We start from the raw sequence: 19,056 nt of genomic DNA on the forward strand, positions 1-19,056 counted from the left end.
ACAAGAATTTCCAATTTACTCTGTCAAATGGTTTACAAGCGTCAAGTACTAAAGCATATCTAGGATTTTTGACATTTTTATTGAGATGTATCATGGCGTCTAATGTTAAAGTATGCCTGTTTGACATAAAGCCAGTTTGTTCTGAGGTAATTATATGGGGCATGACCTTTTTCAATCTCTCCGCTAGAATTGAAGACAAGATTTTAATGTCTACATTAATTAGAGAAATTGGCCTATAATTATGTGGGTTTGACTTGTCTATATTGTTTTTAGGAATAAAGATAATTTTGGAGTTATTCAAGTAAGAATCAGAAATACCGTGCAACTTAATATAATTATAGACTTTAAGCAGGATGGGTGATAATATCTGGCTAAATGTTTTATAAAATTCTGTGGTATATCCATCCAGGCCTGGCACTTTACCTTTTTTTTAATTTCCTTATGACCTCAATTATTTCTTGCTGATTAAGGGGAGCATTTAGAAGCCCTATGTGGTTCATATTTAATTTAGGAAATGTAATATTATTAAGATAACCTGTAATTTCTTCTGAAGATGGATGATGGTCACATAGGCCATGCAGTTTAGAATAGATCTGATGGAATAGTTCAACTATTTGTAGATTTGATTTATAGATTTTGTCTTGGTAGTGAATTAATGAAATTCTGACTGATTCTTGTCTATTTGAAATGATACTAGCCAAAATTTTAGATGGGAATTGCCACCATTCTGACTATTTGGCTATACATCTAAGCTCATACATGGAATAATTATGTTGATGTAGTTCATGCAATTGCCTTTGAGTGTGATTTATTAGATTTTCTGTCTCAAGATTTGGTTTAAGTTGAAAATTTTTTTCCAGTTCTAGCAAGTCTCGGCTGGAGCGCCTTCTGTGTGGAGTCTGCATGTCCTCCCCGCGGTTGAGTGACACTAAAGACATGCAGGTAGGTGCGAGCATGAATGGGCGTGCCTTCTTTGAAGATTGGGCATCGGGCTGGCAACTCAGCACTGTAAAAATCCACTGCCAATCATGAGCAGACTAGAGTTCTGCTGTGGCGACCCCTTAACGGGAAAAGCCGAAAGACTAGCAAGTCCAAAACTAATTTATCTTCCTGTTCTTTAAATAATCTTTTAAAATGTGATGCTTTCTGAATAAGAACCCCTCTTATCTGTGCTTTGCAAGCTGCCCATTGTACATCAAAGGGGATATTAGTACTCTCCATATTCATGTCCAAAGCTGACAAGATCTCTGATAACTCTCGAAACACCTCTGATTTAAACAATAAATTATTGTTTAAAGACCAAATACAATTCCTGATGTTTTTTGTTAATTTGTCAGGTAGACTTAGTTTTATGGTAATTCTTGAGTGATCAGAGAAATGTCTTGGTTCTGACAAATATTTAATACTGCCCTCTGTCCAAATAGCAGAAATAAGAAAGAAATCTATCCTTGGCCACGTGCTATGGCATTTAGAAAAATATGTGTATAAACCTTTTTTCTCCTGCCCTTTCCCGAAAGAGACAGGGTCTATCAGATCTAGATCATTTATGAGCTCACTTAGGGCAAGTGAAGGCTGCAATTTTTTTTTGAAAGAGAGTTATAAGTGCACTCTATTCCTGGGTCAATAACCGCATTTCAGTCTCCCTCCAGTACATATTCATGCTCAGGAAATCTTTTAAGGATCTTGTGAATTTCTAAAATGAAATCTTGCTGTTTCTGACAAGGACCATAAACATTAAGAAATAGGATTGGTTTCCTATTATGTATATTACAGACTATAAAATGACATCATCTACCACTTTCATCTGAGCCTTGATCTGTGATTACTTGGTGAAATTATTGGAATTTTCCCCGGCTGCAACTATTGTTTTAATCCATTTTTTATTTAAGACCCCTTTCCAATCTTCTTTAATCGTGTGTTTCTTGTAAAAAAAATATGTGTGCTTCTGATTGAAAAACTAAATGCAATAGCAAGTTTGTCTTATTTCTATCCTGCAGTCCTCTCACATTCCATGAGTCAATAATCCAATAAACCACGATCCTGGAATTTACTCAGTGAAATATCGATTGTTGTAGTGTACTGTGATATTTATATTTAGCTAGGCTCCAAAAAAAATTAAGGTATGTAAAGTATACAAAAATAGATAAAGGGGGTAGACCTGAACATATGTACCCATCAGTAGCATCAAACTCTTTCAAACCTAAAACCGTGCCTAACCACCTGCCCAACACATTTGAAAGAGTATAATAAGAGAAGGTTACAAATGCAACTCTTAATGGAAGTATCTTAACCTGTAAAATGATGTAACCTCTAAAAAACATTTGAAATATTCTTTCTAGTATTTTAACAATATAAAAACATATATACAAACACACTCCACTTCCTAGATTTGTCATCCCTCACCCTTCTAACAAGATATCCATATGCTCCTAAAAATAAAAGTAGGCAAATAGCCACTATGTCAAAAACAGTACACATAGACCTTCTTTGGTCTTGCATGAAAAATGTTAAAGAATCCATTTAGATAACTAGACATACATTTGTTAATATGAATATAACTATAACAATAACAAAAGCAGGAATTCCCGTTGGCCCTGTAAATCTAATAACCAATACATACAGAATCCTTGTTTATATTTATATTCAAGGACATTTTATAAATTTAGCAACAACAGAACATTAAATCACAGTATGACATGACATATCATAACCCCACCAATTAGCATGCAAAGGAGGAGTGTAGAAAAAGAAAAAAAATAATAAAAAAGTCCCAGCAAAGTGTAAGCATAGGATTAACAATCCATGCAACAAGAAATAAGCCACACTGGTAGCACATTTCGTACAGCCTTGATCGTTTTTAAGACATTGGATGACAATAATAGAAAATATGGCTTTAGCACGGCAAATTGTTGTTAATACATTATTTATTTTCCTACTAGCCAATGGCTACAATATAGATAGACAGCATAGATAGCAATGGGATAAGCTAATCGAATACAAGATGTAGGATATATGTAAATGAAGACTTCCTCCATCCTCAGATATAATCACATTTCATGTAAACCTTTTAATGAATGCTGTAAATGTTACAGTAATCTTAAATAATAAGGCATATATTTATATATGAGGCAGCAATCCTGATGGTTTGCCTTTTAAAAGGATAAGGCATTATAGATGGACCTTTGGTAGTTCTATCTCTTATATGCATATTACCAGCTGTAGGCAGATCATCACATTTCAAGCATACATTTCTGCCAAATACGGCCATAATCAGCATTGCCTATTAATTTATGATAGGTGCCATTTAGGCAAGTACAGGACTGAAAGAACAGTCAGAAATTCATAACATGAAGACATAAAAAAATAATAACATAGCAAACAAGAACAATATAATTATCAAGAACAGAAAGTGGATAGCAGTCTTAGTGTGAGGTTAAAAAAAAAACTGTCCTCAGTATGTCAAACGTGTCTACATCGACTTTCTAGATTCATGGAATATGATCTTTATAGAGGAAAAAAACTACATGGTCCTAAAAACTGCCACCCAGTAGTCAATAGTGCAGAGTACTAACTAAGTATATATTTGTACCAACACTGTTAGCGAAGAAAGTCTGTGTGGGTAACCAACATACATATAATAAAAATGGTGTACAGGCATACAGTGTTTGCTAATAAACTTAGAAAGTGATATTACTTACTTTTTAAATAAGCCGTCCTGTACTACTATGTCCAGAGGATTCAAGTCTGTTATAACGGTATCGCAATTGTCTGCCAGAGCCGCAACAAAACAAATAATATCTATTTAGCAATTTTCTGTAAGAAAATAAAAAGCAGGCAGCGACACTCTGTGGCTGATCATCACTGCATATGGGATCTTTAGCAGATGACTGAGCTCCCCTGGGGGTACTCTTCCCTACCCCTTAGCACGGAGCCAAATGTTTACAGCATATTCTCAATACATCCCTCTTCAGCTGATGATCATCAGACAGTCCGCCTATGTGTGAGAAACCAGATCATCTGTGCTGCAGATAAACCTCCCGTGTTACACCAATAAGCCAGCCCTGTAGTTTCACAACATTTATTTATTGCAGACATTAACGTCTTTAGTGAAGTCACATGTATTTATCATTACATAGCCAAATGCAGTACACTGCAAAGCAACTGAATTTCATTCTTACCTGCATCTGCGGAGACTGGAACCTCTGGCTGTATGCTTTCTGTCTTCTCTTCAACAGGTGTTTCCACTGAGTGCACAGTCATATCCTCTTGTTCCACTTAATGAAAAAATGATAAAAATGCATCACTGTGGCTTTTTTTTATTACTTACAAATAACTGAATTAGTCTGCACATAGTATAGTTGGGTAAGTAAACTTCAGACAGTACAGTTGTGTATGTAAGTTTACTGTAATAATAGATGTTCGAATGATCACTGCTGCATTTGCCTGCAAAGGATATAACAGCCAGCCAGCTTACAAAGCTTTCAGAGTACCTTCCATGCACCCAAACTGTTAGTTCAAACAGAGTTGACTAAAACTCAGATTTCAGCTCCAAGTCCTTCGGACCCTTCATGCCAAAAGAGAGAGAGAGGGAGGGAGGGAGGCTAAAGGACTATAACAATAAAAAGTTTGCTCCCTGGCATAAAACACACAAAAACAAAGGGGATGGTGGGTAGGAGTGGCTACTCCATCAGTGATCATTTGAACATCTACTATTATGGTAAGTTTAGTTCCATAAGTTTACTTTGTTCATCATTATGATCACTTCTGCAGTAGCCTTAGCTATACGATTAGATTAAAATAGATTAACATAACTAGAAGGGGGAAGGATGAGGGCCTGAGATCCCCTGGGGAGTGGTCCCACTAATGCCTGTCCTACACCTGGAGAAGGAATCTAATTTATAATGCCTTGTAAAAGTGTGCACAGAGGACCAGATTGCTGCATCTAGACTACTTCTGGAATCCAGTCCTTTTCCAAAAGCCACAGATGAACCCAAGGCCCTGATAGAATCTTTACCGTGTCCAGAATTGTTTTGTTGTGGTAAGTAAAACAAAAAGTAAAAGCAGGAGAATGAGACCATCATATTAGTCTGTTTTATCACAGGTTGTCTTTTTTAATCTTCACAAGAAATGAACAACTAATCAGAATTTCTGAAAGATTTTGTTCTGTTGAGAGAGTACCCAAGTTGTCTGTAGACAGCCAAAGTATGGAGTATCCTTTTCCCCTCGTTTTTAAGTTCTGGAAAGAAGATAGGGAGATGGATAGCTAGGGTTAAGGTAAACTTGGATACCACTTTAGACATAAATGAAGAATTAGCTCTATCTTTGTGGAAAATGATTTGTGGTTGCCTCAACGTGAGAGCTTGCAACTCAGATACTCTTCTTGCAGAAGTCAGAGCAATTAGAAAGACTGTTTACCCTTTTAAGAACCCCAAGTCAGCCTGATGAGCTGCTTCAAATGGAGCAACAGTAAGTTTTTCTACCAGAAAATTAAGATCCCAAGGAGGAGCCACCTGTTTCCTAGGAAGCTTCTAATGCAATACCCCTTTGAAAAACATTTTCACATGAAGTTGCATTGAAAGAGGGGGATCCATGGGCAGACATGCTAGAATGGCTGACAAATGAACCTTGACAGAGGTGTAAGGAAGGCCTTAGGATAGTAACTCACACAAATACTGTAGAACCAGAGAAACACTAGCCTTGAATGGGTGCTGGTTCTTTTCCTGGCAACATAGGTTCATAGGTTCATAGGTTTATACTAGGCTATCTGCCCTAAGGCATTTATAAGCCTAGCCCAAATTTTTGTGGCTTACGCCACCCCTTATATGAAAAAATACTGTGCCCATTAGTTTGTTGTGCCTCTGTCCAGCAGTGACACAGAGATGATTCCCGGGGTAAACCTACAATCTCCCATCCACAGGTCTAGATTTCTCTTGAACAGAATCAGCGAGGTGCTCTGCCTCACATGGACCGGGATTTTATTCCACAGCATAGGGAGTCTCTGAGTGATAAATCTATCACTCCAGCACGTCCTATTTATATCCATGCTAAGGTTTAAGTCGCTTGCTCTAGTGGTTTTGGTGGATTTGGATTTTTTGAGGTGGAGCATGTCCATTAATTCCGGGTTGGACATGGCCTTGTATGTCAGGCACATGTCACCTCTGAGCAGACGGTATGCGACCGAATAGAGCTGGAGTTTCTTCAATCTGGCAGCATATGACAGATTTTGGAGTCCCTTTATCCTTTTGGTGAGGAACTTTTGGGGTCTCTCCAATTGCTGCAGATGTCGGGTGAGATACATCCCGAATGGGGCATTGTACTCGATCATTGGTCTGATAAGTGAAGAGTACAGGGAACAATGACCTCACTAGATCTGGATGTGAATCCCTTCATGATCAGGTGGGCAATGTAGAAGGTCTTTCTAACCACTTTAGCAACGTGAGTGTCAAAAGAAAGGCCACTGTCAACCTGGGTCCCCAGGTCCCTGATAACCTCTTCTGTGCTTAGTGGATTGCCACCTATATGGTAGCTTGGGGTTACCTTGTTTTTCCCGAAGGGTATGACTATACATTTTTTGGCGTTTAACTTCAGGCCATGGCTCTGGCACCAGTTATCAGTTTCCGTGAGTCCCTTCTGAAGGATATCCGTGTCCGATGCACTTTCAGCCTGATGAGCTGGTTCAAATGGAGCAACAGTAAGCTTTTCTACCAGAAAATTAAGATCCCAAGGAGGAGCCACCTGTTTCAGCCAGAAAACCTTTTCCACTTGCTAATATATGATTTTTCTAGCAGCAGGCTTTCTTGCCTCTATTAGTATCTAAAGCACTTTCTCAGAAACAAAGTAGTTTAAAGTTAGATGTCCTTCTATTCACATGTTGTGGTATTCATAACAATATGGAGGTTGCTACCTGCAGCGCCGACATCTGGCCAGTATACCAAAGTCTTGCATCAGGAGAGTACGTGTGACGTCCTGCACCAGGGTCATAAACCGATGTAGGGTATAAAAGTGACATCTGCATGTACCCTCTTCAGAATTTTTCTGCCACAGTGAACATCGGACTCCAGTTCGCCAGTTTGGAAAGCAGATTGCTAATTCAGATGACCATTACAAACGACCGCTACAAATAAGTACCCTGTGGGGTTTTCATTGTTTCCTTTTGTTTGTTTTTTTTTTTTTGCTAATACGTACATGTCCACTAGAAAGGGGAAGTGTGCTTGTGGGAGACAAATTTCTCACAAGGACTTGCACGATAAGTGCATATTCTGTTTAGGCGTGGCCCACGACCATACATCCTGCACTATTTGCAAATCATTCGTTCCCAAAACCCTTCACAGCTGTCTGGCCGCACTTAAACTCTACTTAGAAAATAAGAGACTCCGACGTCTCGCACTCAGTATGGAGGGAGGAGCAGGCCTATCTGAAGAGCCGCCAAGGAAAAAGGATAAGAAAACCAGGCCTGATTCCCATGCTGCGTCTCAGGCATCAGGGGAGATTCTTGAGACTGATGAAAGCCCAGGATCTCTTCAGACCCCTGTTTCCTTACTAGGTGCAGGAACCATGATGGAAGCTGGACTGGCGGAAACCTCAAGTACGTCTGCTGAGGCAAATCAGCCATCAGGGCCTGATGGCAGCAGGGAACCATGACTCATTCAGTCAGAGGGCCCTGCTCTTGTTCCTCCATCCACACAGATGTTGGCTCCCTCTCTTTCTCTGCAGTCTACTCCAATGAAGAGAAAACAAAAAATAAGACACACAGAAACAAACCTGTCCCAGGTTGGGATGTTTTTTCTCAAAGCTTGTTTAAGGCATTCCAGGCCCTACAGACACAACAGCAATCAAGTGTTTCTCCTACAGGGCCCCCTTTACTTGTATTAGAGGAAGATCTCTCCTCAGATGAAGATTCTGTAACCTATGAATCTCAAATTGATTCACCCAAAGACTTTATTACCCCAGAGGAAGAGGATCCCATTACCCCAGAGTCCCCTGGGGAAGAATTCACCTTTGGTGATATCATCTCCCTCATGAGGGAGCATTTTAAATGGCAGGCCTCAGAGGTCTCAGACAATAAGACAAGATATTTTGACTTGCTGCAAATTTTATTTTATTTATTTATTTTACATTTGTTGACCGGGATAGTCCGACTGGATGCATGTCCATTTTCAGCGGAGGCCCGGGGAGAAAAGCTCTAAGGGTAAGCAGATACAGTATTACATAATACCAGCATTACATATTACAAACAGACTATTTACAGAGATTACATAAGTAAGCAAGTTAGTTCCACAGGTTACAGTTAATCCTGAGCACGTCAGGATTAAATTAAATTACACAGTAAACTGGTTAACAGATTTTTACACATTCTAGGGAGAGTTAGCCAGGCTTGATACATTGACATAGCCAGTTAAGTGACAAATATTGTTTGAGTCTAGTTTTAAATTGACCTAAGGTGGAAAGTAAGGTAATATCAGCTGGAAGAGAGTTCCAGGATCTACTAAAAGAGTTTGCAAAGAGAGAATCACCGGCTGTGTTATTAATTTTGCTAGTCTGAATTAGTAGTTTGTTACAGGATCGAAGCGGTCTAGGATTGTTATAGGGGGTGATAATATTTTTAAGTGCAGGAGTATTGTCCGGATTATAGAGGATTTTATAGGCCATAATCAGTTGGTTATACTGGATTAGGCTGGGTAGTTCAAGCCACCCAAGGTGATTTAGCTTGATGCAATGATGTGTCCTAAAAGGCAGCCCAGTGGCAAACCTGGCAATGTGGTTGTAGCAAATTGAGAGTTTGTTAAGGACAGTCTTGTTTAAATTCGAGAGTAGAGGGGATGCATACAGAAGGGTTGAAAGAAGGTGAGAGCGAGCTATGGCAATTTTAGCTGGAGGGGTTAGGAAGGCTTTTATTCTGTAAAGTGACCCTAGTTTTTTATTGATGGTTTTGATAGTTTGGTTAACATGTAGGTCAAATTTTAGATTATTGTCTATGATGACACCTAATAGTTTTGTAGATGGGTCAGGGGAGATTATAGTGCCATCATTTGATTTTATGGTAAAGGTGAAAGCGGTAGACCTACGTGTTGGTGAAAATAACAGCATTTTAGTTTTTTTGGGATTTAGTATCAGACGATGTTCAGAAAGCCAGTTTTCTATTGTATTAAAGGTGGTCTGGGTAGCTGACCATAACTCTATTGAAGATGTGGGTGAGCAAATCAGAGTAGAGTCATCAGCATATTGGATACAGCTGACTTTTGGGATGACAGTATAAAAGTCGTTAATGAAGATGGAGAACAGCAAGGGCCCTAGTATAGAGCCTTGTGGTACTCCAAGGGTGTTAGGTAGAAGGTTAGAGAGTTTGTTCTGCCAGAGGACAGCCTGCTGTCGACCACTCAGGTAGGATTGAAACCACTGGAGGGCTCCAGTATCTAGACAGAATATTTGCAGGATGTGGATTAAAAGTTGGTGATCAACCATATCGAATGCCTTGGAAAGATCCAAAAAGAGGGCTGAGGATATATAATTATTGTTGCGATTATGGTTTATGGTGTTAGTAAAGGCTAGGAGGGCTGAAGTAGTGCTGTGATGAGGACGGAAGGCATGCTGAGTGTCTGCCATAAGGTGATTTTGGATTAGTTGGTGCATGAGTTGTCTATGAATACATTTTTCCATAATCTTTGCAAGTGGAGAGAGTATAGCTATTGGCCTATAATTGGAGAATTCAGTAGAGCTGCCTCCTTTGTGAAGTGGGATGACATAGGATATTTTCCAGATGGTGGGAATTTGTGCTTCTACTATGGTTCAATTGATTACTATTGAGACGGGGTGAGCAATAGCATCAGCTGATTTTTGTAGGTACTCGGCAGGGAGTTGATTAGCAGAAAGTGTAGTGGGTTTTAATTTTTTGATCAAGGTACGGATAAGTGAAGTGGCGACTGGTTGGAAGCTGAACGCGAGTAGGTTTCTAGGGGTGCTACTTTCAGGACCAGGGGAGCTAGGAGGTAGTTGGCTAGCTAGGGCTTGAACTGTCTCAGTAAAGAATTGGTTAAAACTATCAGAAACATCTTCAGGGGTTTTATCAATAGTAGCAGCAGGGATTGGGGTTGAAGTTTGTCCAGGATGTAGTAGATTATTTAAACCTGCCCAACACTTCTGAGGGTTATTTTGATTTACTGTCTGTAAATTACAGTAGTATTGTTTTTGTCTTGTAAAATTGATTTTTTGGTTTCATTCCTGGATTTCCTGTATTTAATGTGATCTTGAGGGTCTTTAGAAGAACGCCATAAAGCCTATGCTTTGTTTCTAAGGGTAATTTTGCTAGACTCTATAGAAAGCCATGGTGCAGTTTTTGCCTTGGTTCTCTTTGAATGAACAGGTGCATGCAAATCAAGGATCTCAAGGAATTTGTCGTTAAAGTATGCTACTGCTTCCTCTAAGGGGAGGTGTTTTAGAATAGACCAATTACATGAGTTTAGTTCTTGTTGGAATTTGGCAGGGTCAAAGTTTTTATTGTTTCTAACCTTTCTGAGTAAGGGTTTTGTGAATTAATGGTTTTGTGCTTAATTACATATGTGAGAAGGTAATCGCTTAGGCCATTAAGGAGGGTACCAGAGGTATACAGTTGGAGGTGACTGTTTATGAGTACCCAGTCAAGTATACTTTCTTTTTGGTTGGGTTTACCTATCCTAGTAGGGGTGGATATGATTTGTGTAAATGCATGCAGGTTAATATGGGTGGTTGGGGATTCTGAGGAACAGATGCCCCAGTCTATGTTAAAGTCTCCAAGTAGTAGGGTTTCTTGGGGGTAGTGACATGATAGCCAGTGCAGGATATCTTCAAATGTAGATATATGGTTACCTGGGGGAATGTACATACAGATGATATTAATGCATTTATTTTTATTAAGTTGCAATTTGGTGGCAAGAATCTCTGAGTTATTAATCTGAGGAGGTTGTATTACATCTATGGTGACATTCAACTCAATTTTATAGAGTACAGCTACCCCACCCCCCTTCCTCGAAGCACGATCCAGCCTGTGTATGTTGTACCCAGGTGGTAACACTTCATTGTCTTTAGTGTTAGGTTTTTAACCAGGTTTCAGATAAACAGAGAATCTCAGGGGAGTGGACATCCAGAAGTGCATGCAATTCATGTACCTTCTTATTAATGCTTCTAATATTGAGATGAAAGACTAGGAGAGAGTTAGTTGGCCTATTAATTGTAGGTTTGTAGCTTAGATTGCAAGTAGAGGAGGTATGTGTATCTGAAGTGAGTGGGCCAGGGTGGGGGTGAATATCACCACCAAGTATTAGGTTGAGTCTATACTTGGTGATGAACTTCAGGAATTTGTTTATTAGTTTGTGGTAGTGTTTGGATCTAGAGCTAATGTGCCTGGGGTTGAGATGTTGATAGACGGAACAAGATGTTGGATAGGATCTGGTACTGTAAGTATGGTTGAAGGTGGAAGGATTTACAGTTGGGGTGATAGTATGGCCTTTTGGGACCTGAAATCCCGTGAGAAACTGGTTTTCATACAAGGTAAGGAGGTATGGTGTGAACAAGAGGGTAGTAAAGAGGAGTATATCATTATCTGTGATTCAGCTAGTGAGTTAAGGAACTGTTTTACCTGGTGATGCAACACCAGAAGATTGAGTGGTGAGGTAAAGGTACTGGAAGGGGGATAGGAGAATGCCAGATGAAAGCTAATAGGTGCAATTAAAATGTAGGTAGTAGAATCGGGGTGGGTGGAATTATACCAGATGAAAACAGATAAGATCAAATGGAACAGACATCCCCTTCAGCTGTGCCCCCTTTGCTCCCTGCCTTCCAGGATGCCTTCTTAGCCACCTCTTAGACACCAGATTCACAACCATCAAAACATCCTGACCATTTTTGTAAGGTCCCACAGGACACCCAGTTCCTTTTCAGAAACCCACCAGCAGACCCAGCTGTTATTGCAGTCTCTGCAGATAAGACATCTAGGCAATTACCTTCTTCTGGCCTCTACCTACTGATAAAGACAGTACATTTATGGACAGACTAGGGAAAAAGGTGTACACCTCCTCTACTCTTGCTATAAGAGCCTTGAACTACCAAACCCACATGGCTAGGTATGTCCTGGGCAATATTGCTAAGGCTTCCACCCTACTCTCAGAGGCCCCTGAAACCAATATAAAAACTCAGCTTAACAACCTACTCTCAACATCATCCCAAGTAACTAGGCACTCCGAGTGCAGGTAAGATGCTGTGGAAGCATCATCCAAATCTGCAGCACCTGGCTCAGTACTAAGGTGATACTCCTGGCTGAGACTTCAGCCACTGCCCTTAGATGTACAAACAAAACTCCTGGATGCCCCTCTAGACAATAAACCCCTATTTGGTCAGGCCTCAGCTGAACTTCTTAAATCCCTTCAAGAGAAGGGAAAAGAATTACAAAACCTAAAACACGTGCTGGCATCTCCCATACCCAGATACCACAGAAACTATCCTCAGAAAACATCCTTTGTCAGGAGGCAATCCTCCCACACAGCTCATCAGACAAAGGGATGCAGGCAACCGAGGAAAACCTCTGCTCCCAGGTTTCCCTCCACCCCTTCCACTACCCCTTTTTGGAGCCAGTCTGATCAAACCAGACCACCTCCGCTGTGACTTACCATTTCTAAATCAAAAACCCCACTGTCCCTGCACCTCACCCTCTCCCTACCCTCATGGCAGAAGATTCCAACAGAAGGGTGCTATCCATCATTCAGAGGGGTTACTTTATGACTTGGTGGATGTTACCCACCTTCCAGGGAGTTCCTTAACCTCCAGCAAACCAAGACCACCTCCTCCCCACTACCATTCAACAACTACTAGCCCAGGGCACCATAGAACAAACACTTACACAAAGAAACAAAGGATTTTACTCAACAATGTTTTTGGTACCAAGGAAAGACTGTCCATGGAAGCCTATTCTGGATCTTTCTTTCCTAAACCTGTTTCTCAAGGTTCCCAGCTTCGAAATGATCCCCCTCCCTTTGCTCCTTCCACTCATTCCCACTCAGGCCTACACGGTGGCCCTGGATTTGAAGGATGCCTACCTTCACATACCCATTCACCCAGATTACAGGAAATTCCTCCGCTTTGCAGTAGACTCCTGGCATTTTCAATTCTCTGTCTTGCTCTTTGGGCTCTCCACAGCCCCTCAAGTGTTCACAAAATGTCTAGCACCCTTCACTGCTCACTGCAGAACACAGGGTATACAAATATACCCAAACGTGGACAACCTTATTGTACTTCATCAAAACCCCCAAGACCACCTAAAGCTGGTGATCAACACCCTAACCCAACTGGGGTTCACTATAAACAAGGAAAGGTCTCATCTGCAAGCCACACAAGAATTGGTTTTCTTGGGATGCAGAATCAAAACAGAGCTAACGAGAGCCTTTATCCAGAACAAAGAATCCTAGACCTGGCTATCTACCACACAAACTTATTGACCTTACTTCATTGCCAGCATGGGAATGCCTAAGGATACTTGGACACATGGCATCCCTAATACCCATGTTGCCCCTAGCAAGACTCCACATGAGAAAGATCCAGTGAATCTTGAAGAACTTATGGAGCCAACACTCCCATCCCCTGGACACTTCTCTCCCACTACTCCAGTGTCTGAAGACAGAACTCCAGTGGTGGATCTCTGCCATCCATCACAACTGAGGTATCCCACTACAGGTACCTGCCCACCTGCTAGAACTCACCACAGATGCATCAGACCTGGGTTGGGGTGCAGTACTACAGCACAACCAGAAACAGAACACTGTACAAGGAAAATGGTCCACACTAAGACTAAAGGACCACATCAATATCAAAGAAATGACGACACTCCTTTTAGCCCTACAAACTTTCAAAACAGCCCTACTCCCAGGAACTCTCAAGGTGATCACAGACAATATGACTGTCATGTGGTACATGAACAAACAGGGGGCAAGATCTTATCCCCTTTGCAGCTTAGCCATCCAAATCTGGACTCTAGCAATGACTCTAAACATCCATCTAGTAGCAGTATACATTCCCTCGACAGAGAATGTCATGACAGACTCTCTAAGCAGAACTTCAGCTCCCTCTCACGAATGGATGCTTCACAGAGAGACATTCCTAGATCTCATTCACAAGTGGGGTATTCCACAACTTGATCTGTTTGCCTCCTCCCACAACAAACAGATGCCCACATTTTGCACAAGGGCCCCACATCCACAAGCCTGGAAAGTGGACGCCTTCTCCTTTCATTGGGGAGGGGAATGTTTCTCTATGCTTTTTCACCCTTCACTCTGATTCAGAAAGTTGTCCTCAAAATACAGAAGGACAAACCAAAAATCCTGTTGGTGACCCCCTACTGGCCAAGACAGCACTGGTTTCCCTTTCTCTACCTACTAGCCAAGGGCAATCACCACAGGTTACCCCACTGAATAGATTTGCTCACACAGAACAGGGAATCCCTACTACACCCTCAAGTGAACAACTTGAAACTGACCTTATGGGAGATAGGGCTCTAATCCCCTTCAGACACCTATCCACAGAGGACATACTCAATGTCCTGCAGGAAGCCTGGACACCTAGCACCAGGAGAAATTACATCTCTAAATGGAAAAGATTCTCCCGGTGGTGTCAGAGGAAAAACCATGACCCTATGAATATTCCTGTTCCTTTGGTCGTTTTCTATTTGTGCGAGCTCCTTCAAGCAGGACTAACTTACTCATCAGTTAAAGTCCATTTATCTGCCATCTCTGCCTGTCTGCCCCATGTTACCACCACTGGCTTTCAGATTAGAAGTCAAGCTGTTCCTCAAAGGGGTTCTTCATATCAGACCCCCCCCCCCGAAAGCCCATCCCTCCACCTTGGGACCTGAATTTTGTCCTAGAAAAACTCGCACTGCCACCCTTTGAACCAACACATTCAGTAACCCTAAAACCGTGCACCCTTAAAACTGTACTGCTAGTGGCCCTTACCTCCGCCAGGAGGGTATTAGAGATACAAGCCCTTATGGCCATCCCTCCTTACCTCATTTTCCACAAGGAAAGAGTTGCCCTCAAGACTAATCCCTCATGCCTAAGGTGGTTAATGAACTTTTATTAAACCAAACCATTAACCTGCCTGTTTTCTACCCTAATCCCCAAAATGCCTCAGTGAGGACTCTGCATTCTCTAGATGTACACAGACAACTGAGGTATTATTAAGACAAAACCAAACTTATCAGGAAATCTGATCAGCTTTTCATCTCCTTCCATCCTAGGGCTCTAGGGAAGGCAGTCACCAAACAAACCATTTCCTCATGGATCCCTAAATCCATTGGAATATGTTATTGGTAAAACCTTACAGGGTCAGGTCAAATCACACTCTACCAGGGAAGCTGCTTTTTCAGCTGCTTTTTTCAAGGGGGTTGATTATGTCTCAATCCTAGAAGCTGACACCTGGGCCTCAGTGCACACCTTCACCAAACATCACAAACTGGACTTAGCCTCCAGGGCTAGAGCTGGGTTTGCCAGGTCTATTCTTCAGGGTCTCATTGACCAAGGATCCCAATCCTCCACCCAAGTTCATACATAAAAGCTTTGGCAGTCTCCCTACTGTTATGAATACTGCAACATGTGAACAGAAGGACATAGAACAGTTGTGTAAGAACTTACCATAACCTTAGCTGTCCTTCTCTTCCATGTTACAGTATTCAGTCCCTCCCTGCCTGCCCCCTCTGGCTCACCTGCCTATTATACCTTACTGCCCTGTGGGCCTATTGACATCCTGTCATCTTTTCTTTTAGCTTCTCCACTGATCACAGCCTAACAAGTACCCTTATTCTAGTCTACATGTGAATCTCTAGGGTCTACCACCTTGGACCGTCCTTAAACCTCCAGGCGTACTAGTGTATGCAGCAGTCCATTCTGAAGAGGGTATGTGCAGATGTCACTTTTATACCCTACGTCGGTTTATGGCTCTGGCGCAGGACATCAAATGTACCCTCCTGAAGCAAGACTTTGGTATACTGGCTGGATGTCGGCGCTGCAGGCAGCAACCTCCCTACTGTTATGAATACTGCAACATGGAAGAGAAGGACATCTAAGATTATGGTAAGTTCTTACACAATTATTCTTTTTAACAACTTTTTGGCACAAATGTTAAAAAAAGTAACACTGCCATTTAAAAGTATACAAAAGTTATGCGACAGTAATTAAAAACACTTTCTCCTAGTTTAATTTTTACAGAAAAAGGAGGGTTTCTGCCATGAAAAGTAAAGTGGAAGGTTTTACCCCAAAGGGAACTAATCTGCCCAGCAATGGAAAAGCATTAGCCGACCTTTGATCCTCCAGTTGGAGGAAAGCTCTGAATTCTTGTTGCCCAAATTTGACTTTTGGTCAACTCGTCTGGAGTTGACTAACTATTTGGGCATGTAGAAGGCACCCTGAAAGCTTTGGAAGCTGGACAGCTGTTATATCCCTAGCAGGGTATAACCTCTACAGCTTAGACTATTGCAGCAGTGATCCTTATATACAAGCTCATTACATCACATTTCCTAATGGCACTCCTAGACTGATTTCCTCCATGAAGACCAAGCAGCATGACTATATACTGAAAGAGGCCCTTGAGTGTGGACAGTGCCATCTCCTCCATGGCTTCAAGGAATAATAGATTTGGCAATATTGTTTTATTCAATCCAAAGTGCACAGAATTCTTTCCTTACTCAACCTTTCAACTAGTTTGTCCACGTGAGGCATAAGGTAGGTATCAAATTTCATAATGATATTTAGTTTTCTGAACAATTACAAAACCTTACAGACCCATTGATTTGCGGCCTTGTACTTGATTTTACAATATGGTTTACATGTAACTAGGTAGGTGAGATGGTCTGTTGACTCTTTTTAGATACAATAAAAATCTGTTGACAGGATCGCAATTTAAATTTAAGACAGGAATAAAATTCATCATGCAATTTCCAAAGCAAACTGAAGGCCAAAACAAAATTCAGAACCAAGTCTAATTAGCTATTTACAAAGTATACAGGTGGTAGCACTCCTATACATGTGACTACCTATGAAATAACCTACCAACTTTGAGGTTATTCCAGTCAATCTACTCTGGGATTGAGTGTGAATATTTTCTGTATCTCTTTCCTAACTGCTTGGTGTTGGGAATTTGGTGTCCCTTATGACTTTAGACTTACTTTCACATTAGACAGTTTCAGTATTGGTCTGCATTAAATTGGTACTGACAGCTAACTCTGAGAATATGTCTCTACCTCTAAGTACAAATTCCTTAATCTCCTGTTTCTGGGATACTAGCAAGGTTTTACTTACTGTTTTCAAGACACAATGCAGGAGCCTTGACTTTTTCTGTGAACGTGCCAACTACATAAACCTCATTTGCTCTGTTTTTATTTTTCCACATTGTTTCACTACGTAGTTTATTCATTTTCCGTATGACTTGGCAGTGGCTAATAAAGCAAGGATAACAAAGACAAGAGGTTGTTCTTGGTAGTGGATAACAAAACAAGTATGCCATCCCCTGCTTTGAACTCTCCTAAGACGATCATTTCTATTGTATGCCCTTTGCAGTGCTTTCTGTGCTCCTCCCATGAGCTCCTTTACTGTAGGCAGTGTTTAACCCTCCGTGCAGGTCAGTAAATATTTTATTATATTTTAAAGATGTTGTTTTTCTTCTTCCATGTTTATTTTGCTATAAATAGCAAGCTTCAGAAGTGTTTGTCACATAACAGCTTGAAAGCAGTGAACCGCACTGAAACATGGGTTACTTCCCTCATGGCAAAAAAAGAAGGCAAGGAAGCAGGTTTCCCCATCTTCTTCTTTCACTTTCCTCAACATTGACTCCAAAGTTTTGAAAAATTGTGTTTCTCCTATGTGTTCAGTGGACTTTGTAACCCATCATGTACATTGTCCACTATCCTGGGTCATCGCTGTTAACATTTCATCTTTTGGTTTCAGTTTACCTCTCCTTAGCTATTCTTGTGTCAAACCTGATCGACTTGAGGTTGTCCAGGAGATCGCTATACTTCCAACAATATTTATGCCTTTTTCACATTTCTTTCTTTCTCATCTGATCCTTCTCCTTATATTCTTTCTTTCTTTTGTTTTTTGGTGCATTCAGTTGCTGCCTGATTTTTATCTACTTGTTTAATTTCCATTCTTGCTTGACACTGACATGCTTCTTCTAAACAAGGCAGAGAAGTCATCTTGGAATTTTTCTCCTCACGTTTTAAAACTTTTATTATGTTTGGATCTGGTGAGATTAACAGATGTGTATGTGGTCTCATGACTGCAGATCTATACATGTGATCAGTTTTGAGGAGACCATTACATTCTTCAGAATGAGGAATATACTGTCTTGGTATACGAGTTTACACATCATTTGGTAAGCATGAAGCATTTTCTTGTTTTCTTGTCCAACTCATCCAATACCTTTTGGGGGCAGTCAATCACCTCCACATTGTAAGTTACAACAGAAATTTATGAAATGTTGGATTGATGATAGCTATGCGAATGAATACATGTGATATATAATGCATGTAACTGGGAAAATGTTAATGCGGTTTGTTTCTTTTATATACTTAAAAAAAAAAAAGCTCCAAACCAGGCATGTCCAAGGGTCAGCTTCTAGTGATTTCTCCTGTCCACCTGTTGAATCTGGGCATACTCAGACAATGCAGCAATTGCCTCATGTAGACAGACAACCCTCTCCTCCTACCACCCAACACTACAACCTGTGAGAGATGCACTTACATAGCCAAACTGGAAGCAAAGCTCTCTCCACCCAAGATTGTGCTAGACAATCAAGAGGAGAAGGTTAACACCCACACAACACCTCAAGCAACACATAGCCCTTCAAAACCCACACCATCAGCACCCACACATAGCAACACTAAACCCACATATGTGAAGGCCCTTAACAGTAACCTGCCCAAGCAACAAGGACCTCTGAAGCTGAAACGAAAACAAACACCAGTCACAACCAAAGTGTCACACAGCTTACAACACCAGTGTGCCACCCAAAAACAGTCCCTAAGGCAAGACAATGTACCCAACA

General features: G+C 41.0%; 1 protein-coding gene across 3 annotated transcripts in view; it reads right to left on the reverse strand.

The window, feature by feature from the left end:
* CFAP119 (cilia and flagella associated protein 119) overlaps positions 1-19,056 on the reverse strand; it is a 224,593-nt gene that overhangs the window by 14,329 nt on the left and 191,208 nt on the right. For all 3 annotated transcript variants that reach the window (XM_044086646.1, XM_044086643.1, XM_044086644.1), the window contains one exon: positions 4,179-4,274. In XM_044086646.1, coding sequence (XP_043942581.1) covers positions 4,179-4,274 — 96 coding nt within the window. The remainder of the gene's footprint in view (positions 1-4,178; positions 4,275-19,056) is intronic.

This window comes from Protopterus annectens, chromosome 10.part0, assembly GCF_019279795.1.
Source record: "Protopterus annectens isolate FY-2018-M chromosome 10.part0, PAN1.0, whole genome shotgun sequence".
NCBI lineage: Eukaryota > Metazoa > Chordata > Ceratodontiformes > Protopteridae > Protopterus > Protopterus annectens.